The sequence below is a fragment of the Lathamus discolor genome, chromosome 1, assembly GCF_037157495.1.
Source record: "Lathamus discolor isolate bLatDis1 chromosome 1, bLatDis1.hap1, whole genome shotgun sequence".
In the NCBI taxonomy this organism is placed as follows: domain Eukaryota; kingdom Metazoa; phylum Chordata; class Aves; order Psittaciformes; family Psittacidae; genus Lathamus; species Lathamus discolor.
The window spans coordinates 76108137-76132714 of NC_088884.1; the positions used below are offsets into that span (position 1 = coordinate 76108137).

General features: G+C 40.2%; 1 protein-coding gene and 1 non-coding gene across 5 annotated transcripts in view; both read left to right on the forward strand.

The window, feature by feature from the left end:
• Nucleotides 1-24472, forward strand: part of AGK (acylglycerol kinase) — a 35322-nt gene extending 10850 nt beyond the window's left edge. For 3 of the 4 annotated variants that reach the window (XM_065681390.1, XM_065681393.1, XM_065681384.1), the window contains 13 exons: nucleotides 2189-2268; nucleotides 3541-3616; nucleotides 4941-5033; nucleotides 5981-6013; nucleotides 7978-8072; nucleotides 9963-10032; nucleotides 10810-10889; nucleotides 12936-12993; nucleotides 14916-15063; nucleotides 16188-16285; nucleotides 18098-18168; nucleotides 22698-22782; nucleotides 23577-24472. In XM_065681390.1, the coding sequence (XP_065537462.1) occupies nucleotides 2219-2268; nucleotides 3541-3616; nucleotides 4941-5033; nucleotides 5981-6013; nucleotides 7978-8072; nucleotides 9963-10032; nucleotides 10810-10889; nucleotides 12936-12993; nucleotides 14916-15063; nucleotides 16188-16285; nucleotides 18098-18168; nucleotides 22698-22782; nucleotides 23577-23714 (1095 nt within the window). In that variant the 5' untranslated portion in view covers nucleotides 2189-2218 and the 3' untranslated portion in view covers nucleotides 23715-24472. The remainder of the gene's footprint in view (nucleotides 1-2188; nucleotides 2269-3540; nucleotides 3617-4940; nucleotides 5034-5980; nucleotides 6014-7977; nucleotides 8073-9962; nucleotides 10033-10809; nucleotides 10890-12935; nucleotides 12994-14915; nucleotides 15064-16187; nucleotides 16286-18097; nucleotides 18169-22697; nucleotides 22783-23576) is intronic. The other variant, XM_065681379.1, reaches the window with a different exon arrangement.
• TRNAG-UCC (transfer RNA glycine (anticodon UCC)) lies at nucleotides 20260-20331 on the forward strand. Its single transcript has one exon. It is a non-coding gene; the product is annotated as a tRNA-Gly (tRNA).
• Nucleotides 24473-24578: the final 106 nt, after the last annotated feature.

Sequence of the window (24578 nt, forward strand, 5' to 3'; positions counted from 1 at the left end):
GTGCAAAAGCACTGTCAATAGAGCTTTCTGCAGTTTCAGTGGTTAAACCCTGGGAAAATATCCTGCAGAAGCCTCCTCCGTTAGACAGGAATGAACCAGAAATCCTAATAATCAATTCTTGCTCTAATTTTCATTCTCACTGATGTGTCATGGCCAAATACTGCTTGAAACCACAGAGCAATACAGCAGTAAGGCATTAAATGTCTGACACGCTCTTTAGAGAAACAACAATCTGTAATTGTTTGAAAAATGGTACTTGCTTTATAGTGCTGTGTAAGTATAGGGGGAAAATAGAGACAGACTCACCCAAGAAAAGGTTTAGTCTGAGTGAAGCATGGGAGGGGGGGTCCCTATTATTTTACATCAGATTTCTAAGTTTTTAAGCCTGTCACAATGCCAAATTAATGAGGCACCCACTTTGCTGCTGAAATATCTGCTACAGCAGTATTTCATGTAACGATTCCACCATGCGTGTCTGAATTTAAGTATCTGTTTATGATGACAGCCTTGGAGTGGCAGATAATCACAGAAAGAGTCTATGATAAAGAACCCATTGATCATATCTTAAACCTTTTCCACCTTGCTCTGTGGAATAAGCCATTGTCAGCTGACTTGGACATCCTCTGCAAATGTGGCCTCGTTGACTGACCTTGGTGCTGAACTCTGGGAATGTGTTAAAGAGGTCCTGTTTAGCTGACAATTAATTCACTCTCTGAAGCAGGGACAGTTTCCTTTAAAGGAACGTAGTTTCTCTGTTGGTTTTCATAAAGCATTATAAAGCATTTGTATAAAGGGGTTTTCATAGTTGCAAAGTAGTGATTGTCATCTTAAAAGTCCGGAATACAATACCTGGAAGTGTGCATTTGACAAGGAAGTGAAAAAGACATTGACTTTCCTAAATTATACCTTCATATATAGATTTAATAACCATTTTGAATGCCTGGCGTTGTCTTTCCTTATGTTGTGTTCTGAAAAAGAAAAAGAAAAGGATTTCTAGAATGCTGCATTATTATTTTTTTATTTCCTGTCTTAAAAATCAGCATTTGCTGGAGCAATGCCCCTGTATGTAACATAAATGTCTAAGTACATTACATAAAGAGGTGATTATGTCATTACTCATCAATTCTTTATGAGTCTTGTTAGGCTGTTTAAAGCAAGCAAATACAGCACATTGTCCCCCCCCAAGCAAATAATTAGTTGTTTCTAACAGCTGTAATGTGCTAGAGGGACCCCTGTGTTTCCCAATGCCTGCCTAATAATTGCAATAAAAAAAGTTGGTCTATTTTTGAGCTGATTTTTGAGTAAAGCTTAAGAGGTACTGATTTGTTTCCCTTTCTTTGAAGATTCCTTTTCTCTCAGCAACTTCTCTCATCCTTTTTCTTTCTTGAAGAAGAAATGTGAATGTTTTAAGCAACATGGCCAGCTTCATGCTTCTTTTCATTGAGGTTTCCTAAGCAAAGTTGGCAAGTGGAGTTGATTCTAAATTTAAACAGCTAACATTGTGTACAGTGTGCATCTTCAAAATAAAAATCCCTGCTAGTGGGATTAATTTTCAAGATAAACAAAAACCCAGGGACAGTTGACTGTGTCTTATGATCAGCGCAGTAGTCTTTTGTTGCTACTTTATTTCGGGGCTTCTGGGTGCAACTGCTGAATATGTTGTCATCATTGCACTCAAAACCAGTTTTAGTATAGAGGCGAGGATGACTTTAGGTGACTTGAAAGAGGTTTGCTTGCTCTGGTAATTGTCTTTCTTACCTCCAGAAATTTAAGCATACAAAATACAAAAATGAGCAGAAGAGACTGAAGAAGTGAAGTACAGAAGTGGAAAAAGATGTAGAAAGAAGGTGTCAGGCAGATGTATGAGAATTACATAAGGAAGGAAAATCAAGTAACCTTCAAGTCAAGGATAGTTCCCTGGATCTGTGCCCATGGCAGAAAACCAGAGGTTGACACAAACGAAATGTTGGTGGATTTATAAAATGAAGAGTACTTGTGACAGTGGTGTGAGCTGTTGATAAGAGGGCAGGTCTTTGAAGTGGAGACCTGTACAATGGCTAAAGATGGAGGTCATTTGAACGGCATGAGCTTGAAAGCCCATTGGCGTTTGTAGAGGTGAATTCTTTTGAAATGATTTACCAATGTGCTTTAAAGATAAATTGAACTCTGCTCTTCTTCTCTTACTTAGGTTTTTGGCAATGAGCTGATCCCTTCTAGTATGCCACTGAAGAAAGCAACGGTGTTCCTCAACCCGGCAGCTTGCAAAGGGTAAAATTCACTGTTTCCTACACTCATACATGAGGTCCTCTTTCTGTATTTTTGCTCTGCCATCCACTTTAAAAGCCAGCCAGATTTTTGAGCTCATTTTACCTCCCTTTGATGCCAAGCTGGTGCTATGTAACTATGCCAAACTTTATTTTGCTGAAAATACTGGGATGAGAAATAGAACTAGGTGCTTGAGGTGAAAGAGTGATTTCTAAACCTATGTATATATTTAATTTTTCTTTTATTCTGTGTTTCGGCCTTTGTCATTCCTTCATGTGTGGAATTCTCTTGTATTCCTTCCAAACTTCTGTATGTGATGCATTTCCGGCCTCAAAAACTATAGAAATAAAGAGATGACCTTGATTGCTTCAAGACTTGAAGTTAGCCAGCAGTGACCTTACTTCTTTGAGAACCTGTCCTTGAAAAGGGATGTGTCCACAAACTGACAGGCTAAATATGGGCTCAGAGCAAGACTTCTGGAAGAGGTCGGCTGCTATTTTTGCATGCTCATTAGCAGAAAAACAGTAATCTTGGGTATGCTGTTTGTCTGTTTCTGCTGATCAGCTAAGCTTCATATTGGTTGCACCTTGGGGGAGAGGCAGGGAGTTGTTAGTAATAGTATGAAAGGAATAATATATCTGACATGGAAGTGCTTGGACTTACATGCTTTTGTTCAAAACACCCGTGACTAGAAAATGCAAAGTGTTAACGAATTAAGTCTCTGACTTCTAGGCTCGTGTTTGCTTGTAAGCAATTTATAGTTAATGGCATAATTGGTTTATTATGCAGTTACAGGCAGAAAATGTATCAGTCCTTTAACAAAAGAAGGTCACATAAGATTTTACTTCTAAGCTTATAATATTTAACAATAAATGTTTTTTTTTTTAATGTTTCTGAAAACCTACAGTGAGTTTTCTTTGTGGTTTTAAAGCCTGGTGCTCTGAAAGGCATTCATTTTCTAATAAATTTCTTTCTGGAGATCTTGTTTTGTTTTGTTGGGTTTTTTATATTATTTTTGGAGAAAGCTAGATAACCTCTTCTGCATTTATTAAAACTGCAATAAAAACCTGACATCTGAGAGATGAGTCTAGAAATGTAATACATTTGAACCAAATGAAATCTCATCTTTCCTGACTGGCAGGTTGAGTGACTGATTGTGTAGATTATATGCTCATTTTTAAAGTAGATTTTGTGTTCTTATTCATTTGTTTCTTTCCTTTTTAATTTTTTTTAGCTACCAGACTAATGGAATGTTTTTTACTCTTTTATTTCTAGCAAAGCCAGAAACCTTTTTGAAGCAAATGCTGCTCCAATTTTGCACTTATCTGGCTTGGATGTAACTGTAGTTAAGGTAAGAACTGATAGGTTTTGCGTATATTGATATATTGTCTGCTCTGCTTTCTGCTCTTGAAGCACTGAAATTAAATTCTGTATTCATTTGAAGTTCTCAGTTGTCCTGTAGACATCTTGTGGGAAGAAATAAATACTGAGTTATTAAGCTGGTACTTAATCTTTTTCTTTTTAATTCACAGTTAATTTACAAACTGTGTACTGAGTTTTTAATTTTCAGCTAAAGCAGTACACGTGCTTATCTGTCAGTCTAAAGCAGCCCTTCTATAATTCATGTTTGAGAGAAAACTCTCTAAATATTTGAGTGCTGGCTAGTGGTGTGTGCCCATCACTGTTGAAATTGTCCATTCTGCCTGTACTTGCAGAATTCAGAAGCGAGGAACTTTGATGTGAAGTGGACCTGTTCAGAATAATTAAAAATAACCTTCTGTTTTTACACTGAAAATATCTCAGTGTATCCCCAAATAATTTGGCATTTCCATCATGAAAGCAGATCACTGAGATCTAAATGGTGTGAATTAGCAGGGAGGTTTTCTTTGGAAAAAAGAAAAACAAGTAAACATGAAGGATTCTGATGTTTTTGCAGGTTTTTGAGGCTGTAATATGTGGATTGTGTAATAGTCTCTGTGTCCTAGCAGTAAAGTACTGTAATATGTACCTTTCAGTCTTGGAATCTTTTTCGCAAGGTTTCGTGTTAAAATGCTGGTTTTATTAGTGCCTTTCTCTGATCATTGAAAATACATAACCCAACCCTAAGAGAAAAAATCATTCTGCAAGACTTAAACCTGATGCTTTGCAGCTTCAGACCTACAAGTTAGAAAGCAGAGCGGGGCTGGTAACTGGGGCTGAGGTATCCCTGTAAAAAACATTGATCTTGCAGAAAACATTTTTGATGGTTTCGAAAGTCAGTGTACTCTTTACTGCTAAGCCCCTTGTCAACAGCTTGCTGTTGGGAAGCAGCGTTTTATGTTTCAGGAGACACACTTGAGCGCTTTGGCTGCTAGAGCATTATTTGCTTCTGTTTTTGTTGCAATGCAAAACTACCTGGAAATAAGATTATAGCTTCAATATTCTAGATCTATTAAATGAGATTTACTCTGATGTTTCATTTAGTCTTTATATGCTTGCACATATTGTATTAGGCAGCAGACTTGTTTTATAAATTGAAGAAATTTCAGTGATTGCAAGTAACGTACAGTATTGTGTGCCTATATGAGAATAACTATTAAGCAAATGGATAGATGATTCTTTTTCTTTTTTCCTATAGAAAAGAAATCCTAGAAATAGTCACTTGAATTCTCATGTTTGTATTTCTGTTTCTTCAGACTGATTATGAGGGACAAGCAAAAAAGCTGCTGGAACTTATGGAAAACACAGATCTGATCATTATTGCAGGAGGAGATGGCACAGTACAAGAGGTACTGCAGGAGTTTTGTCCTGATTTGTTGAGAATCCTAGGCTGAGGGTGAGAAGATTGAGTCTGTTTAATGTAGCAAGATCATAAGAAGTATTACTAGAGATTTGTCCATTTTGCTATATGTGTTTTCAGCCAATATTACAGTTTTCTGGGAACAACTCTGCTAATTGTTACTAGTCTAAAAGTGATGATGGGAGTGGGGACAAAAAGAGTATGTGACATAAATATCTTCCAGAATTTTATTATAGAATGAGAAAATTATTTGGGGACATATGGTTTCTGTGTAAGACTTTTTTTTTTCCTGTGCAATGTAGCTGTAATGGTTTAATTTTCAACCTTCATTCTTGGCTGTATTTCCCAAGAGGAATGTGTGTTTTGCTAAGTGGGAATCAAATAATATGAAAATTACAAGGGATTGATAACAAAGCTTGGTATGTGTTTAATAAATGCCTGTTGTCAAGAGGATGAATGACAGGAACAAACTAGGATACTCTATTTTCCAGGGAGGGCTGGGGGATACTCTGTTTTTCAATGAAGGCTGTATTTTATGAAAGCATTTCCTGGGGTGGTAACTACAGGCTTCATAAGGCAATGGATAAATGCAATGCAGTAGCCTTAACAGAAAACGGTTACAATGTATCTGCAAGTTCTTCCTGCCCTTAGAATTGACCAGTGCTGTTTTTGCATTATGCAGAACACTGTTCAGTCTTAAAACATTTACACTGACATTGGTTGTGGTGCCAGCATATACTCCTGTGTATTCATAACCCTGTTTCTACCATGTTCATACATTGAACATGCCTCCTTTCCCCTGTAAGCAACTGTAGTACCTTCCATAAAAAAGAAGCTGCTGCTTAAGTCTTTTCCAAATAGTTAATGAATTTTAGAGCTTTCTGCTGTAACTGAAAAACAGAATTCTCAGAGCAGAGCATTTCGCATGTTTTTCAGGTCATAACTGGACTTCTGCGCAGAGCAGATGAGGTGAGCAAGTGTCATTTTAAAAACGTTGTTTATTTATTAGAGGAAGTGTCATGTGCATCCACTCTGATCTTTTGGCCTCAGCTGTCTCCGACAGATAGGTTGCTTACTTATCTGGAGCCAGCTTGCTGGGTAGTAAATCAGCCATGTCAGTATCCTGCAATTCTGCCCATTGTTCTTCATTCCCTTTCTGGGGGAGTGCAATGGCTCCTAAACCACAGCCTTGGGAGGTTTCCAGCATCAAACTAGGGACTATGGAGAAGCCAACTGCACAACTTTCAAAGACCCATGGACCAGCTGTGTATGCTGCTTTGTTTGGCAGAAGCCCTGGGTGAAAGTACATGTTTTTCTTGTACAGGCTTGAAACAGAATTCAGTTATGGCCATGCTCCTATTGCTTTATGAATGTTTTGCTATTTTTTCCGAGGGTGAACATCTACCTATGCAGATGGCTGCAGAAACAAATTTTAACCTCTCAAGGTGGATCACTCCAAATGGAAATGAGAGAGATTTTTCTTTTCAAAGAGGGAGGACAGTGTTATTGAAGAAAGAAGAGAATCATTGTTCCCAAAACCTTCTGGCAGGAGCTGGCAAAAACTCAATTAAATGATCCAGACAAGATTATGATGATATCCTTGGCAGCTAGAGTTATATCTGTTTAGGCAGTTGCTTTGTCTGAATGCGACAAGGAAAACTCTGCAACCAAGCCAGAATGTTTAAAGGGGCACTGGCTATATCAATTCTGAGACATCAATTTTTTTAAATTTATTATTATTATAGTTGGCTCCTAAGACTTCTGTAACCTAAAGATCTGGAAGGAAAGTTCTAGAGGCTTTACTGGCTAGTTTTTCTTCTTTGTTTTCTGACTATTCTTGATGGAGCTTGGGTTGATTTGCCATAGAGTAGAAAATTGTGCAGCTGGCACTATTTTGGGTGGAATACTGTATTGTAGTATTGCCACTGTGTAATTTTATGTCTTTGGCCAGGAAGTTCTTCTTGTCCTTCATATCAGTCTGTCCTAGGAGTAGGGATCTGCAGTTCAGTCCCTCACTCCGGCTCTGCTTCCCTTTTCGCTTGGGTATGTCATGCTGCTGTTGCCTGGATAAGAAGAGCCTGTGCAAAGGTATTAAAACGCTGTTCCTAGCAGCCAGGGGAGCAGAGCATGACTGCATGAGCTGCAACCAGCCTGTCATCTGCGCACTGTAAAACTATTCTGAAAAAAATGAGAGAAGGGTGTTTGAGATGTGTGAAGACTTGCGGGTGACACAGAGATAGCAAGGATAAGCATGAAGTGAGAGGGGTATTACTTAGTGCAGATTTGCAGTATCATTGTGCTGGTAGCAGCAGTGCCCAGGAAGGAGATGGTACATTGTGATATATGGTAGTTTACATTGATTTGCTGACACGCTTCAAGAAGCACAGCTTATTATGAGGTATATTATAATAAGTTGGTCCGTCAACAAGGCCTTTTGCTGAACTATGATACAGAAAAATAACATGGTCAATGACTTCCAAAAATTAGACCTTCTGCTGCTTCATGATTTGGATGCCTGAGGAATCAGTTCATTTCCTTTCTTTAACTGGGAAAATCTCTTTGCCATGCAAGGTTATTCTATCAGAGGGGGATTTCTGCAATGGTAAATGAGATTCAGAGCTTTTGATGCCACTGTCAGTATTAAGAAAGATTGCAGATTGCTGACAGAATCCATGCACTAGTTAGGACGTGACTGCCAACCTGCATGTAACAATGCTCTTAATGGTTACAGAGAGCTCCTTTGTACCCAGTTGGCAGTGGTGGGTTCACAGATTCAGATGCCATGTTCTGAGTCATTACGTATTACTGCCTCATTTAAGGAAGTGCCTGGCTGTGTAGTGCCAACAGGCTGATACCAGACACAGCTGTGATCTCCACACAGGAAGCTTTGTTCAGCTTATGCAAATGTTAATTTGCTCTCCTCATGTGTCCAGGCTGCCTTCAGTAAGATTCCTATAGGATTCATACCTCTTGGAAAGACCAGCACCCTAAGCCACACGCTGTACCCTGAGAGCACAAACCAAGTCGAGTAAGTATTACACGTTTCTGAAAGCGGGCTTTTTTTTGTTTGTTTTCAAGGAGCAGTGCTCCTTGCTAGCTTGATACTTCTCTTTTTCTTCTATGTTACATAGGGATTGACAATCTCTGGGCAGAGCCTGATGATTCTGTTGACTTGCCTGAGTTAATGACTTCCAAAAACTGACTAAAAATTAAAAGAAGGAAATGTATGTATTATAAGAACATTAAATCTGCGGTGGCTAGTTTATATGTGACTGTGTGATACTCAGATTGAAAAAAAATATTGAAAAGATCAAGCCTCTTAGGAATAGTCAGAAAGGATATGACAAGGTTATGGCAAGGATGTGACAAAACAAAACAAAAAGAAGTCCTTTTTCCATTCTTTCTCTAGTTTGAGAATTCTAGAAACCAGTCTGCATATAACCTGTTTAGTGCCTGCAAAGTGAGGCATACAGAAATACCTTCATGGGAAAGGCTGGATCCCATTACTGATTTTTTTTTTCAGGGTTTCTTGCCCATCCCTCTAATGGGACTGATGCTGGCAACTCTGCAGCAACCTGAATCTTCTCTATGAGCTCCCTATGGGTATGAGCCAGTCTGGCAGTATCCTGCTGGGTATGAGCCAGTCTGGCAGTAATTGCAGCCTGCATTTCGGTTTCTTCTAAGATTATTTTGTCCACTTCTGAAGTCAAAAGGCCAGTCATCTAATCTTTCTTTTCCCCACACTTCATTTCTTTTAAAGTTTTCCTTTTTTCTCCTCCCATATTAATGAATGTATTTCTCCTTGTTCCTGAAATCTCTTCACTCTGGTTCTCCCATTAATGTTCTTTGTGGAACCCTGCTGGTATCCACCGCATGTAAAACCCACGAGTCAACTGGTGTAACATCTTTCATTAAGACTACCAGAGTGCTGTGAAGCTCAGCAAGATGAACGAGCCTGTAAACAGCAGCTAACATTAAAATAATAATTTATGTTTGGGTTCTAAAGTTTGAAATGAACGATCTTCTTGTCCCAAGGTAATGAACTGTGCAGGTCAGACTGCAGCATATCGGTGAAGTTGAAAGGAATTCAGCCAACAGACTGCTTAACAATCCACACCAATAACAGATTCTGATTTAAGTGCAGAAGTGAGATCTTAATAATAAATATTTGGGCTTTGGTTCTTTCAGCATTATCTTACCTTTGGAGTGTAGGAATTGTAGAGGTCTTGCAGAAACTCGAGCTAGGAGAAAAGAAGAGTTGGGGGAAGAACAACTTCCTCCTCTGCCTTAGTATTCTAATCCTGATGAAATTAAGGGCAAATTCTGCTAATTCATAGGGATATGAGACTGGATCTGAAAACTGCTTTGTTTTGGTTTGGTTTGGTTTGATTTTGGGCTTTGGTTTCTTTGTGGTTTTTGCCCCTATCCAGCTCAGACACTGGAAATGTGTGCAAGGTGGAATTTAAATGTTACTGAACTTTGAAAACAAGGAAGGGGTTTTAATGAAGTATGCCTCAAAAGTCTGCACATAGACTTCTTTATAAACTTCTAGTTACAAAATCTTTAGTACCAGGCTTTATGACTTGAAATGAGAAAGTGTCTTAGCTTTGGTCTGCAACTTATGGAGACAAAAACCATATGGGTGCTGCTGATAGGTAGATTTATGTTGATTAAAAATTCAAAACAAATTAACATAGGCAATTTTTTTTGCTGTTCATCATGTGTTGCAGCCACCCACTTTGCTGTCTGATTTCACGGAAGTGCTTTGCCAGAGTTCTTTCTCTGGAGTTGTGATTGCTGCAAAAAAAAGACCCACATGGACTCGTATGGGGGTTTGCTGAACAAAGAGTGTAATTTTAATGCTTACTCTTTTCCTTCCTGTTTGTTTTCCTTTGCTTCTTTCCTGCTTGTTTTGCAGACATATTACTAATGCTACATTGGCCATTTTGAAGGGAGAGACGATTCCACTTGATGTGTTGCAAATCAAGGTAAAAGCATCTGCTCGTTTGGCACCCAGTGTGCCTAAAATTTTCCCGTTCTGTGTTCTGTTTAGGTGGACTGCTTTTCCTCTGTAATGCTGTCATAAATTTTGGTTTATGATGTTAGCAGTTCTGATGGCAATAATTTCTCCACTGTATGCAGTGACATCAGATAGTCTAAACTGGAGAAAACACTAGAATACCTGTAAATCTTTTCTTTAGGAACAGGCAGTATTGATGAATATAAAACTTAATAACACTGGTATTTCTATGGAAATGGTGAGAGATAACAATAGCTGTGTGAGCTGATTTAATGCATTCATATGTATTGTGAAGTTAATAGCTTTCATTTACAAACTGAAAAATACAAAAAAAACCACCAGCCTTTAACTATGCCTGCATGGTTTCTGAACATTAGTTTTCTGTTATTTTGTAAAATGGACACTTCTGCAGCAAGAAGTTAGTGTCACTGTGCACAGCTTCTTGCTTTTGGCTGACAGTATCCAAAAGATCACATGGCTATTGCTGGGTGTGCAGTCAAACTCAAATCAGCCTGTTCAAAACTTCAAATCTTCTGTTCCTCTCTGAGAGCAGATGGAATGTATAATGCTTAAATTCTGCTTAGCTTTATTACGCTTAGCTACTTATCATACCTGTTCTGTGAAATTTCGTTTTGGGGATTAATCATAAATCAGTTTTTATAGAGAATTTTTTTTTTTCTAGCTGAGAAAAACAAAGGTGGGAACAAGATAAGAGCCGTTTTGCAATGTTTGTATTTCTTTACAGGGAGAAAAGGAACAGCCTGTCTTTGCAGTGACTGGTTTAAGATGGGGATCTTACAGAGATGCAGGAGTTAAAGCTAGCAAGTAAGAAAATGCTGGGGTTTGAAACTGTACCTTTTTTAGCACCTGCTGCCTAAAAAGACATACCTCCTCTCAAAAAGAAGTCATTTTTGAGTGTAGGCACTTGACAGGCAGAGACACTCACTTGTATTAGGTCTTGCATTACACACATGGGTGTGTAAGACATTTCAGCTTTTTTGTCATTTGAAATAAAGCCTTCTTTGGTGCTGTCCTGTTCTTTTAAGCATTTACTTTCTGCTTGCCTTGTGGTGCCCACTTCTGGAACTTTATACAGATTGCATAAGTGGAAAAAGCTCTCCCTTGAGTAAAGTCTAAGTAAAGTAATTGGCCATTGTTTTTCATCAGCGGCCAATAAAAAGATGCATGCAGACTCTGTAACTCGATTCCAACAAGGGACATCAGATGCAGTAGAAATGCTCTTCAGTTCCTGCCAGAAATGGCATGGACCGTGCCGTCTGAATGCTAAACTAATAATTGTTGGGCTTTCTCCAAATGGACATTTAATATGCCACTGTCTGTGTATCAAATGACTAACATTATCTGGTGTAGGAGCAGCAGGGCTAAAGCAGTTCACTTCTCAAACTGTTATGGAGGATTTGCAGCACATGCCTCTGCTGTGCAGCAATACCATGTGTTTTGTGAATGAGCTACCTTTGTCAGGAAGCAAGAGGTACCAGACCTGGCAAATATTTGAGTAAGTTTATGAGGTGATGTGGGGTCGGGGGAGTAAATGGTCAGCGTGTTTGTCCATGGTAAGCAAGAGACATTCTTGGTAGCTTGTGCAGGTGCCAACTTGGCTGTGCTGCAGGCTCTCCTGCTAATTACAGCCCCAAGAATAAGGAAGTGCACTTCTCTTCCCTCTCACAGCTTTTTTGCCCATACCCTGCTTTTGCCTACTGTCAGCCTTCACATCTTTTCCTGCAGTAGTTCCCTTTCATAAGAGTCCTTTGGCTTTGGTGCTGGAGGCATGACATTACCTTTTGTATGTGGGGCAACATGAACATCCTCAAACCTCATTTTCTCCATGAATTTTCAAATACACAGAAGACATGCCCAGTTGGAAAAGCACTTCAGCCACAAATGAATGGGTGCTCAGAGTGTGCCTGGGACAGGAACCATATGTATTTGTCCTGTTTTTATACTTCTGCATTTGGTGCCCACGAAGAGATGGGTTATTGGGCTAAATAAACATTTGGTGTGTTCCAGTACAACTGATCTTACTCTGAAAAGAAGGCACCTATTACACAGGGAGTTAACCCATAGGACACGGTTCCAGAAATCTGTATGACTGTCCCTCTGCTAAGCACTGTCCTGGTGCAGACATGCTGCTGGTTTACGTTTTTGAGGTTTTATTAGTTTACAGACAATTTCATAGATTGATGGGAGGCGTGTGACAGTTGCCTGCCTTAGTAATTAATGGTATACTTAGATCTGCAGTACTCTTGAGCTGATGGTGTTTAATGTGCTTTGTTGACATTCTTTGGTGGAAGACAGTGATCAAAATGTGTGCCAAGCCTGCCGAAATATAGTCACATCTTTAGATTCTATACAATGCTGTAAGGCTGGCAGGGTTTTTATTTTGTAAAGCATTCATTTGTCCCAAGGGATTCTCAGATCAAAATCAATATTTGCTGGCTCTGTTCTTTTTTCACTGAAGCTGTTGATTTTTGTTTGTTTGTTTCCTCCAACCTCATTCTTTATTGCATATTGTGGAGATGCATTCCACCAGCAGTTAGACCACAGACCTTTAAATCATTCCCAATTGTGTCACGTAACTAGGTAAAATTCTGCTACTGAGATGTCATGCTGCCTGTAGTGAAGATTGTATACTGCATTTGGTTGATCTGTAACTTGGGAAAGGGATGGCGCTGCTAAGCTGTTAGTGATACGTAAAAAACATCTTACAGTATTGCAAAGCTAAAGGTGGTAGGGTAGTGCTACCTTCAGAGGCAAACAAGTCTGTGTGATCTGACTTCATGCAAGATTAATCTGTTTCCCAATATTAACCCCTGCATATTCTAAAGGTAGTATTTATGTTCCTTATTTCAGGTACTGGTACCTTGGGCCTCTGAAAACCAAAGCAGCTCACTTTTTCAGTACACTTAAGGTAAAGAGTAATTACTAGGAAAGTGTTTTTGTAGTTGGGAAATGAAAAGGCTGACTATGCTTTTTATAATTTATCTGCAAGTTTTTGGGAAGGATTATGGTAACAATATAAAATGGGAGTGAAATTCAACTTGTTAAAAACTTACCAACTGACAGACCTAACTTCTGAAGACGTGAAGGAGGAATACTTAATTTCTTTACTGTAGAATCTCTTGCTGCAAGATCACCAGGGGGAGCCAGTAGCCACCTTTGAAACTGGAGAGCAGTAGTGGTGATGAAGATAACCATTAAGTGCACTGTCACCTTTCTCAACAGTCTTTGTGATAATATTTCATTCTGGCAGAAGTGTCTATAATGAGACTGCTCATACATGTTGATAATCAGGCTTTCATGTGCAGTAAAGTGAACATGAAGATTAATAGCTTATATCTCACCTCAAACTTCTCTATTGCTTAAAATTGGTCCTGGAAGGATTAAAATTTGACCTGCATGAAAGGTGAGGCATTTTCATTCACATGCTTTTCCTGTTCTCTGAACATATAAGCCTCATGAAAGGCTGTGGAAATACCCAGGAGCTGGGATAGTAGGTCAGACTGTGCAGTCCAGCCATGCTGTCTGTGGTAGATCAGACTGTGCAGCCCAGCCGTGCTGTCTGTGATAGTGCCAATGCTTCCTTTATAGGAAACTTCTGTAAAGGGGAGTTAGATTGTAATGCATCTGTTAAAGACATGTTTTGTCTTTGCTGCTGTGCACTTCATCTTTTCTGGTTTTGCTGTGGCTGTCCTTTGAAACAGGTTGACCTGTAGCCAAAAACAGTATAAGAGCAAAGTGCTCACCCTTGATGTTGGTAGGACATTGTTATGCTGCTTTTCCCTTTAATCATTAAAACTTATAATTTGTGTATTGATACAGCCTCTGTTTGTCCTGTTTATTATGTGAGTATGATAGGGGAGTCTTTCCTTGCTCTCAGAGGTGTGAGGTAAATTCACTTAACAACCTGTACTATATGATCCAAAACTACTTCCAAAGTTCTGTGTGTAGAAAAACAATTGTATTGAGTACCTGTGGGCTCTTGGCTGTGTTGTTTTAGTATCTACGTTTAAAAAACGATCATACTTTTCCCTCCATAAGTCGTGTGTTTTGAGCATTTCAGAAATAATTTTTAAAACAAGATGGGAGGAAATAAACTTTGTCAGCACCTGGAAGTATTTTTGGAGCTAAGCCAATCAGTTTCTGGCATGGGAATCTGAAATATCACAGAGAATAATGCGTTACTTCCCCTCCCCCCCACCCCAGATGCTTTAGAAAGCTCACCTGACTTGCCTTAAGATGTGTTGTATTGCTGTCTATAAGCACCTGACTATAAGGTCAGATTTTGATTGTTTGAGTTGTTAGAGAAACCTGGCCTGCCAGGTTTTAATGCCCCTTGGCTGCACACAGCACCGTAATATTTGTTTGCACTAGACCCCACTGTGTAGTTCTCTTTGAGGTTGCCTTGTGCCATGCAGAAACCAATTGTGCTTTCAAACATTAATGTTGACTTTGCCCGTTTTGGTTGTTCCCTCCAGCCAGCAGCAGCTGTGTCACCCTGCCACACATCAGCAGCAAGAAAAACATCCCTTTACCTTCTGCTTACAGAGAAAATACCTCTCTGTAAAATTCCTTCTGTGTGGGGAAGGAATAGATTAGTAGACTTGGGAACTGTGGGTAATATTTTCAAGCTGCAAAAAATGTCATCTCATGTATGAATCTGAAGGCTGGAGAGCCATAGAGTAGGCTTGAGGCAGTGGTGGGATCTCAGTAGCTCTGCAGGAGTACTTGGGAACACAGAATAAATAGGCTAAAGGACTAAGCAGAATAAACAGGTAGGTGCTAAATAAAAGGCCCTTTATCTTCTGTCTTTTCTTTCCATGTAAATCCAAGGAATGGCCTCAGAAACATCAGGCTGCTCTCATGTATCTGGGTCCAACTGAGAGACCTCCAGAAGAGCCGGAGGAGAAACCATCCAGACCTCCTTTGTACGTGAGGCTTTACAGAAGACTTCGGTTATACTGGTCCTCTCCTTCCAAAGGTGTGGTGTATGTAGTTGGGCATAAACTTAAAGGCAGGCTTTACTCTTTTAATAGATCAGAGGAGGAAGGGTTTATGCTTTACTTTTCTGCTTTCTCATTTTTATACTTGTTGTAGTTATTATTATTTAAAACTGTGACTTTTTCAAGATAGTTACAGTGATATCTGCCAGAAATGGAGCGGAGCAGAGCGGAGTAGGTCCTGCCATTCCTTCTGGTCTCATAAAGAAAAGTGCATTTGTAAAGAACCCAGGGTGTTTCCTAGGCTCACAGTTGTTTGTCATTGCTATGGAAGCCTTCACAGGTGATACTTGGCACTTATGAGTGAGCTTCTTGAAATCTTCCTCCCACAGAATGACTTCTTAGTGAGCCGTTGGGAGAGAAGCAGCCCTTGTTTTCCAAGGTGAGGGAGTTGCAGACACAGAGCAACAAATGTTACTTAAAATAGAACAATGAAACTTGGGCCATGCAGAAGCCTTAAGTGTCTTTTAGTACATCAAATTTCTTCCTGTACTATAAATTTTCTTCTGTGTGCTCTGGCAACCTCTCTTGGGTTGGGTTTTCAGCTAGGCAGTGAGTGTGGCAGTCTGCTGAAGGCAAGGGACTGTGTATTTTGCATAATCTGGTGTGATGCAAAGTCCTTCTCATTCCTTCTTGGCTAGCAGAGGTGATTTAGACGGAAGCGTGAGCTAAGTGACCCATATATGAGAACTGAACCATGGAGTCTCCTCCCATACATAATACATGTTACCACAGCATCCTGGATATTGTATTCTGTTTGATTTTGTTAGCAGCACTTCATGTGTTTTCTAAGTGTTCTCGCAATACTAGTCCAGGAGACCTGGGTTAATCCCGTAGCATAAGGACTCACAGAGCTGCTATGTAATGTGATTAATATTCTTTTCTGCTGCTGTGTGAATGCTGGTGGTATTTTTTTTTCTTTCCTTCAGTACTCCCAAGCTCCTTTTTTAAAGACTTTGGCGTTTGAAAGAAACAATGGTAGTGTCACAATGGGTCAGAGTGATTTTTTTGCAGCTGGCATTGATGTTTCATGCTTCATACCAGTGAAATGATGATCTGTGTAATTAAATTCCACTTAATGATATCTTCTTTTCTTGATTCGCAGAAATCCCCCAGGAGGTAGCCCCGGAGGACTGGGAAGAGCTGAAGCTGTCCACTGTTGAGCTTTCCATTGCAACTCAGAACAGGCAGCTTGATCTGACAGTAAGACCATAGTATAACTGGATTCCAGATGCTGCCTGCCACACAGTTTTACTTTCTTGCTAAAGCCCCATTCTTGTGTCTATATAAACAAAACTTACTGCCGCATGCAGGAGGGGCCCATGACTGAATCTGGAAATGGACAAGTTTCAGAGCCAGTGAAAAAGCACTGGAGACCCATATACAATGGAGAGGGAAGAACTGCACAAGAAGGAGGTTCCCCTAGCCGAATGAAGCTTAGGTTGCTGTGAAAGCTATTTGGATAGATGTCAGTCTTTAATTTTACTGGAAAATGCTAACACAGTGATCCCGTAGTGGTGAGCTGCTCTTCGTGTCTTCCTCATGGCTGCAAGAAGCCACTGCCACTGCACCCACATTAACAGAAGGTGCTGAACTTCCTGAAACATGTTTCTTGCTCAGAATTCTGAGTCTTTAGGAACCTGAAAATTTGTGTTATATTGATATGTTGTCTTTGTAGGATCAGACAAAAAAACCCAGGCAAATCTTAACATGTCCCCCTGTTTTCTCTTAGAACGTACCATGTAAATTTTAGTTTCTTCATCAGTGGCTTATGATTTGGATCACAAATGTGTTAGTAACGGTAGAAGCTAGACAGAGATTAGTATTGGGTTTTGTAGTGTTTTCTAGATGGCACTTGAACACAACAGTTTTGGTCAGTGACTTGGAGTCAGTGATGTGGAGTGAAAACAGACCTGCCAAGAAATGGAAGAGTATCTTCTTGCCACAGACTAGCCCTTGCATCCTTTTATTTTTGTTGTATGCCTTCAAGATAACCTTAAATACTGGTATTGAACAAAGAAGTGGTGTAGGGTTCTCTTGCATATCCTAGAGAAATGGACAAGTTTATGTTAGGGATGTTGTACTTTTCTGTTTCTAGGGCTGGAAATATCTTGATGCTGCATCTTTTTTTCTACAGATTAGGACTCCTTTTAACTCTCGCTTGTGAAGCCATTGTCCCTGTAGCCATCTAAGCTGAACAACAGCTTTCTAATCAATACCAGGGCATGTCTGCTGAATATTGTCAGACTCCTGTCTCTGTCTCACCTCAGATTCATTACTAGGCTGCCCTGTTGAAGAGAAGCTGATAAAGGCATACAGGTGCAGCTTAGGCAGTGCCAAGCCTACTTCTGCAGATACAGCAGAGAAATAAAACAAGTTCTACTAACAGATGCATTTACCCTGACTTCTGTCATTTGATTGCATCTGCACTAGGACTTTTGCCAGGACAGAAATGTTGAAATAAATAAAAAATGAATTGTATCTTAATCTGAGTTGCTTTCCTGGCAAAAGCATTACTGTATACTTGGCTTAAGGACAGGTTGTAAATAGAAAAGAAGCTAAGTAAGGAGTTTCAAGGAATGATATCAAGAACGCTTTGACTTCCAATTTGCATTGTTTAAAATTCTCTTACTGAAGTGTTTGGTGGCTAAATGTTGCATCATTGTACTATTGCTTAAATTCATGAAAGACCCATTGATTAGAAATCTTTGTGAACATAAGTTAGCCCAAGTGATGTGCTATTTACTGTCTTTAATAAGTGTGAAGTGTAACAAGAAACCAAATGTGTGAATCATTTCACTTGTGGTATTTATTTTTGAGTAGTCATCAATGAGAAATGACTACTTACAATTTATAACCCGAATCTCAAGATGAGAATGGAAAAAAGCATAAAATGCATCTTCTGCCTCCTTCTGGGACAAAGAACTTGGCATTGTGTGAACATACTGCAGTATCATGGGTATGGTACTTTGAAATGTTAACTGCTTGATTTCTGACTGTGTTTTCTTTGCACAGCGCACGGAAGACTTCATGGATATTTGCATTGAAGCGGATACTGTCAGCAAAGGGCAGTTTATAAGCAGAGGGTGAGTATGGGAAGGCTGCAAAAAGATGACACAATCTCTGTATGACTCGGAACACTAATTCTAGGAAGTGTGCTGTTTTTCCTCTAATCTTGTGCTGCAAAATTCAGAAGCAGAGGACTACAAAGGACGCCCATCAGTAATGCTTCATGGGGATTACTGAGTATGTTCTTTAAAATTCTTACTACTTTTTCTTTCTGGAAACAAGGCAGAGCAGTCTGCCTTGGTTCTTCCTCGCTTCTGAGTTTGATATTCCTTTAATCTTTTTCCCCGTTGCTATTGATCAGTGCTACTTGGATAATACTGTCATAACCAAGTTTTATAGAAAGCCATACGGACTTATCCCCAGTATCCTTCAGCCTTAGCTGCTCAGTGGATTGAAAGGCAGGTCACAAAGCTCATGTGTTTGTACCAGTGGTGACCAGAATTTTGAACCTTGATTAGATAGTCCCTGCTTCTGAGTGAAGAACTCCTTTGATTCGTAACCCTTGTGAGAAATTAGGTCTGAGCTGGAAGAACTTTTGGAAGATATGAATTTCAACAGGGACTTTAAGTGAATATATTGGTACTGCTTCTATGTGGAGTAAGAAGGCTGCAGGTATGAAGTGGTAGAATGTAGAGAAAGAAAAAGCAAACATATTGCTACCTTGGGGCTTGGATGTTATCTCATAGTGCACTTGTTCTCCCTGCTCTCACTGAACACAAATATGAGCTGCTTTTTCAAGCTTCTGTGTGCAGTCCCTGTAGCAAATACATTGCATCTTCAGTGCAGTTTTTTCCAGCACCAGATTTTTCTACTAAATCAGAGTGCCCTTTTGCATTGTTACTTTTTTATTTGCTAATACCGTTTTCTAATCCTAGAGCTCCCTCTAGTGAAAGCAACGGAAAGGTTTCAACACAGTTTTACTTGTCAACCCCTGATAATTCCTGTATTATGTCCTGTATATGATGTTGGTCGCAACAGAAGGCTTCTTATTGAGCATCCCATGAGCCTCAGTTGGGTATAGGATCTTCTGACCTATGCATACCCAATAGGTCATGTTACCACATGCAACTGCTTCTAAATTGCATGACCCATGTGTACTATAGGTTACTTGGAACTGAAATTTTTGCTTTAAAGGCCAGAAAAGGAAAGGAGATTTCCCATTAACAGCAAGAGAAATCTGGCTTCTTAAAGGAGGGAGGCAAAGGAGATGCTATGCTGGGATGTGGATGAAGTGGTGGGATTTAAGGGGGGAGTATTTGAGTGTACACCCACTATAAAGAATGTCTCCTGTGTGGACTGGACATGCTTCATGCAGTAGTATGTCACATTTTCTGGCTGGAATTGCACTGTCATGCAGAAAAAAGCCTCTGATGAAGGTTAATGTGTCCTGCTGGCTGGAGCAAGAGGCAGTACCAAAGGCTTAGAGCTGCTGTTCAAACAAGTTCAAAGAAACAAGCTCTTGATTAAAGTGTCCAAAAGTGTGTTGATAACAAAGAAAGAGAAAGAGTGGTGTGTGGGGAGGAGGAGCAGCAGGAGGGACTGGTTAGTCCTGCAAAGAGGACTCAGAATTCACCCTGGTTTTGCAAGGTGAAATCGGGGTGTTCAGAAATGCTCTTCACCACACAATGCCCTTGGGCAGCTGGGTTTGAATCAGACCCATTGTGAAAGGCTTCCCATTGCTTAGCACCAAGTTTGTCTTTGGAAATGTGTGAAGAAGCTCTTTATTTTTTCTTCTTTTAAAATGCATAAACTCCAACAGAATTTGGGGGGGGGGGGGCAAGGTTTTTAGGGAAAATGCCTTATCAGTGCAGATATTGAGGGTATTTTTTTTTTTTCATATTGAAGAGGGCACTGACATGAGCTCAGCAGAACTGGTAGATCAGAGAGAGGAAACAACATATCCATCAGGAAAACTACTGTGCAGTGTGTGTGTGTGGGGATGCATCAGAGTGCTGGAGAGCAACTGCTGCTGGATTTCAGAGAAAGGAGCAGATCATCCCAGGTGTATAGAAGTGCCCTCTGGCTGTGGATCAGATTTGTCTGAACAAAAGCATCTGCAGAAGAGGTGGAGCTGATGCTTAAGGCAGGGGAAGAACAGGTAGTGTCAGGCGTTGGTGGTATAGTGGTTAGCATAGCTGCCTTCCAAGCAGTTGACCCGGGTTCGATTCCCGGCCAACGCACAGCTCTGTTTTTTTTCCACTGGATTAGATCATCCTAACAGATCATAAAGCATGTGCAGGAAAACGGGATGATCAGGCCCAGTCAGCATGCGTTCATAAAGGGCAGGTCCTGCTTGACCAACCTGATCTCCTTCTATGACAGCATGACCCACCTGGTTGATGAAGGAAAGGCTGTGGACAATGTCTATTTGGACTTCATTAAAGTATTTGACACTGTCTCCCACAGCGTCCTCTTGGAGAAACTGGCTGCTCATGGCCTGGATAGATGTGTTCTTCACTGCGTTGGAAACTGGCTGGATGGCTGAGCCCAAAGAGTGGTTGTAAATGTCACATCTAGCTGGCAACCGGTCACTAGTGGTGTCCCTCAGGGCTCAGTGTTAGGGCCAGTGTTGTTTAATAACTTCACTGATGATCTGGATGAGGGGATTGAGTGCACCCTCAGTAAATTTGTGGATGACACCAAGTTGTCTGGGAGTGTCGATCTGCTGGAGGGTAGGATCTGCAGAGGATCTGCACAGGCCGGATCAATGGGCTATGGGCAGTGGTATGAGGTTCAGCAAGGCAAAGTGCTAGGTCCTGCACTTGGGCCACAACAACCCCATGCAGTGCTACAGGCTGGTGGAAGAGTGACTGGAAAGCTGCTCAGCAAAAAAAAAGGCCTTGAACACTGCCAAGGATGGGGCAGCCACAACTTCCCTGGGCAGCCTGTAACAGTGTCACCACCCTCATAGTAAAGGATCAAATGGAAATAAAAGAATCAAATGGAAATTATTTCTGATCCTTTTGTACTGAGTCACTAGAGAGGCAATCACTGCAAGTGGAGTTGTGTCTATTTGCTTCTACCTTTAGCTGATCTTTAATTCCATGTCTTGTGGTTTTGAGCTTACCTTGACCCTATAATTGCATATGTATAGAGCTTTACTTACCCTCATGAATCAAACCCATCTACTGCTCATCAAAGTGCAATATGAAAGACCTTGTTTGTTAAACTTTGAGTAGGTTAAACTTTAAGCGGGGAATCTTGCTGCTTGTTTGTACAGCACTGTATAAACTGACAGTATTGCATGCCATCAATGATTTATAATTTATATTGCCAGGAGGATTTTTAATTCCCTCATATTCACTCATTAATCTTTTACTATATATGTATTTGATTAAAACCAAACTTTCCACACTTAATCCTGCTTCTGTCCTTCTCTGCCCTTTCCTTTGATATCTTAACCTTTCTTCCTTCATCTTTGTTTATCATCTCTTGCTTCAACCCTCTCTTCTCATGTTGTTTCTCTAAGGGGTGCTTGCATTCCTCGGGGCATAGGTAGCTTGGTGTATAGAGAGAGTGCTTGAGAGCTGTGACGTATTAATGCTGTACCTCTGCTGTCCCCTCTGGTACTACTTGTTTGCTGCTGTGTTTTGGGAGAGGGACCCAAACTGAAGGGTTACTGCCTGGGGTGTGGTGTCCCCTTTGTCAAAGGTCAGCCAGAAGGTTATGTGTGTTTTCAGTCAGGAGCCTGGAGGTAGGTCAGCATACCCAAGAGCTTGCGCTTACTCTGCAGCAGCACACGTTGTGAAAAGGAATTGCAACACATTGTTCTCTGACAGTTGGTCCAATGACAGGACAGCGACTTAAGTCTTGAAAAAGACCATGTGGCACTTACACCACCAGCTTTCTAAGACAGGTGTCTGCCTTTGTACTTCAATTTGACATCTACAGAAGTGGGAGAGTAGCACTTCTCTAAGTATAGTATGTAAATAAGAATTCACAGGTGCCAGAAGAGAGTGAGTTACAGACAAAAGCAGATAGATTATTTGGAATATATAAAATGATGTTTGGGGGGGGTTCTTCACATGGAATAATATAAAAGCAGCTCATAAGAAATGTTATGCTGACTGGTATTGATGTAAGATGAGAGTTCTTTGGGGTTTAGATGGTAATTTAGTGGTTCAATTTAACTATAATTCTGAGGTTTTTGATTTAGGGTTGTTTAGGTTGCTGGTAAGTCGTGGCTGCATGGAATATGAGGAGATGATAGTCACTGCAGGAATTGCAGAGTTCAGCATGTAAGTGAGGAATGCAAACTGTGCTGTATGTTCAAATATACAAAACTCTGTGTTCAAATATATTCAGTGAGCCTCAGAGCAGAAGCGGGTTGGAGGCTGTCAGTGCATACCAATATGTATTGACTGCAGCAGAATAGGGAATGTCTCTTTTCCTTTCTCACATTTAAACCCACAAATATTTGTATATACGCATAACCTCCAAGTTTACCAAATGCATAGATTTACCATCCCACAGTGATGTGATTCCTAAAGATGTCCGTTTCCAAGAGAAACATCTCCTAACCTCACCTCTCTTTTGGTTTGAACAGAAGTCAAAAGATGTGTGATCCACATATGTGCCCTGAAGGGAGCCAGTGCATCCAAGCCAGCAGATGCATCTTGCAACTTCCAGAGGTGAGAAGCTGAGGGAGCTGGAAAACTGTCCTGTTATTTCATCATACCAGTTGATGCTACACATAAGGAAATCCCTAATCCAAATCTGGGAGGTTGATTACACTGCCAGTAAGACACTCAGTTTCTCAGTGCAGCATCTAAGTCTCTGGCCAGGAGACATAATGGAATTTCCCAGGGATCTGAGTCAAGTGCATGCCAAGCAGTCATCAGATTTGTTCTTAGGTAAAGTCAGCCTGCCATTTTTGGCAAATGGTTTTAATCATTGGTGACTTTATCAGCATTAAAGAAAACACAAAAATTCTACTGCTGAGTAATTCCTGAGCCATGAATTACTTTGCATCTCACATGCAGATCAATATAGTAAAAGAATACCAAAAGATGTTTGTAACATGGGTTTAATAGGAATTATTTAACAGGCACTTCTGCAGATTAGCTTGTGTCACCACTGGCAGACCAAGATCTAAGTGCATATAATTGTGGTTCCAATAGCAAAGAATCCTTCAGTGTAAACAATGTGGGTCATTAAGGCTCCCTAGCATTTAATTACCACCGGTTAGCAACTAAGTGAGGTAACATCTTACGCAACAGATTCTGAATATATTATGTGAAGAATAGCTCTCACTGCGTTGTTGGGACCAAACGGGCTGGAAGGCATAGGGAGGGGGTCATCTTGGTGTTAAGACTCACATAGTTATTGAACTGAGTTGATCGGTAAAACCAGGTATCAGCATTACAGCACTGCTGCAATAAGGTGTTTGATGTTTAACCCTGCTCACACTGTTATCTGTACATAGGGCACTGAGGGATCCTTTGGCATTGATAACGAGGAGTATGAAGCTATGCCTGTGGAGGTGAAGCTACTACCCCGGAAACTCCAGTTCATCTGTGATCCCAGAATGAGAGAGCAGATGCTCCGTGCAGCAGTACAATGAGACTTCATGTCAAAGGGGCCAGTGTTTACCAGTCTTATGGGGGTCTCTTCAAGGCACACAAGACTTTGCTAATTTGATTACCCCCACCAGACTAAGAAGTCTATTTGTCTATACAGTCGTTTGGCTATTTTTATGTGGGAGGTATTTCCATTGGAAGGAGCTGATTTGGCTGATCTCAGAGGGGTAAAAAATGCAAATGAAAATTCTGAGAAATGCATGTTAATTTGATAGCATCCCCCTTTTTTTTTTTTTTCTTTCTCCCCAGAGAAGCCATCAGCAGTCATTTACAGCACTGCAGGCTGAGTGCTGTGTGCCAGATGCTACCGCTTTAATGCGATTGTATATTGAAGTAAAATGAAAGCACACTTGTTTTAGGGGGTGAAGTCTACTTTAGTTACCTATGTATAAATCTTGTAAAACCATGGATCTTGGAAAAAATTATTTTTGGATAGTAATACTAAGGAAGTCTGTGAAACATTGCTACATTAAAACAGTTGGTTATCTACTCTGTCACAAAATAAACTGCAAATTGATTGGGGATTCAAAGCTTCAGAGGAAGTTAAAAAAGTCCCATATGTACGTAGGTAAGATACGGTATTTTTCTTCCATCTTGCCAGATACAACAGCACAGCATTCCAGTTAATAATATAGTAGAAACCTATTCCTTTGTTCAAGTTTAGGTACATTACAGAGCAGCAAATTGGAAAATGTCATCATTGACCCAAAGCTGTATGAAGCACATGTTTTAACAAGCCAAATGAGTCTGTTTTTTTTGTAAGTATTCCTTTTATTCCTGTAGTAGAATAACACAAATAAGGGCATCCAAATAACTTCTATTGTTCATTGTGTCTGGTTGCTCTTCTC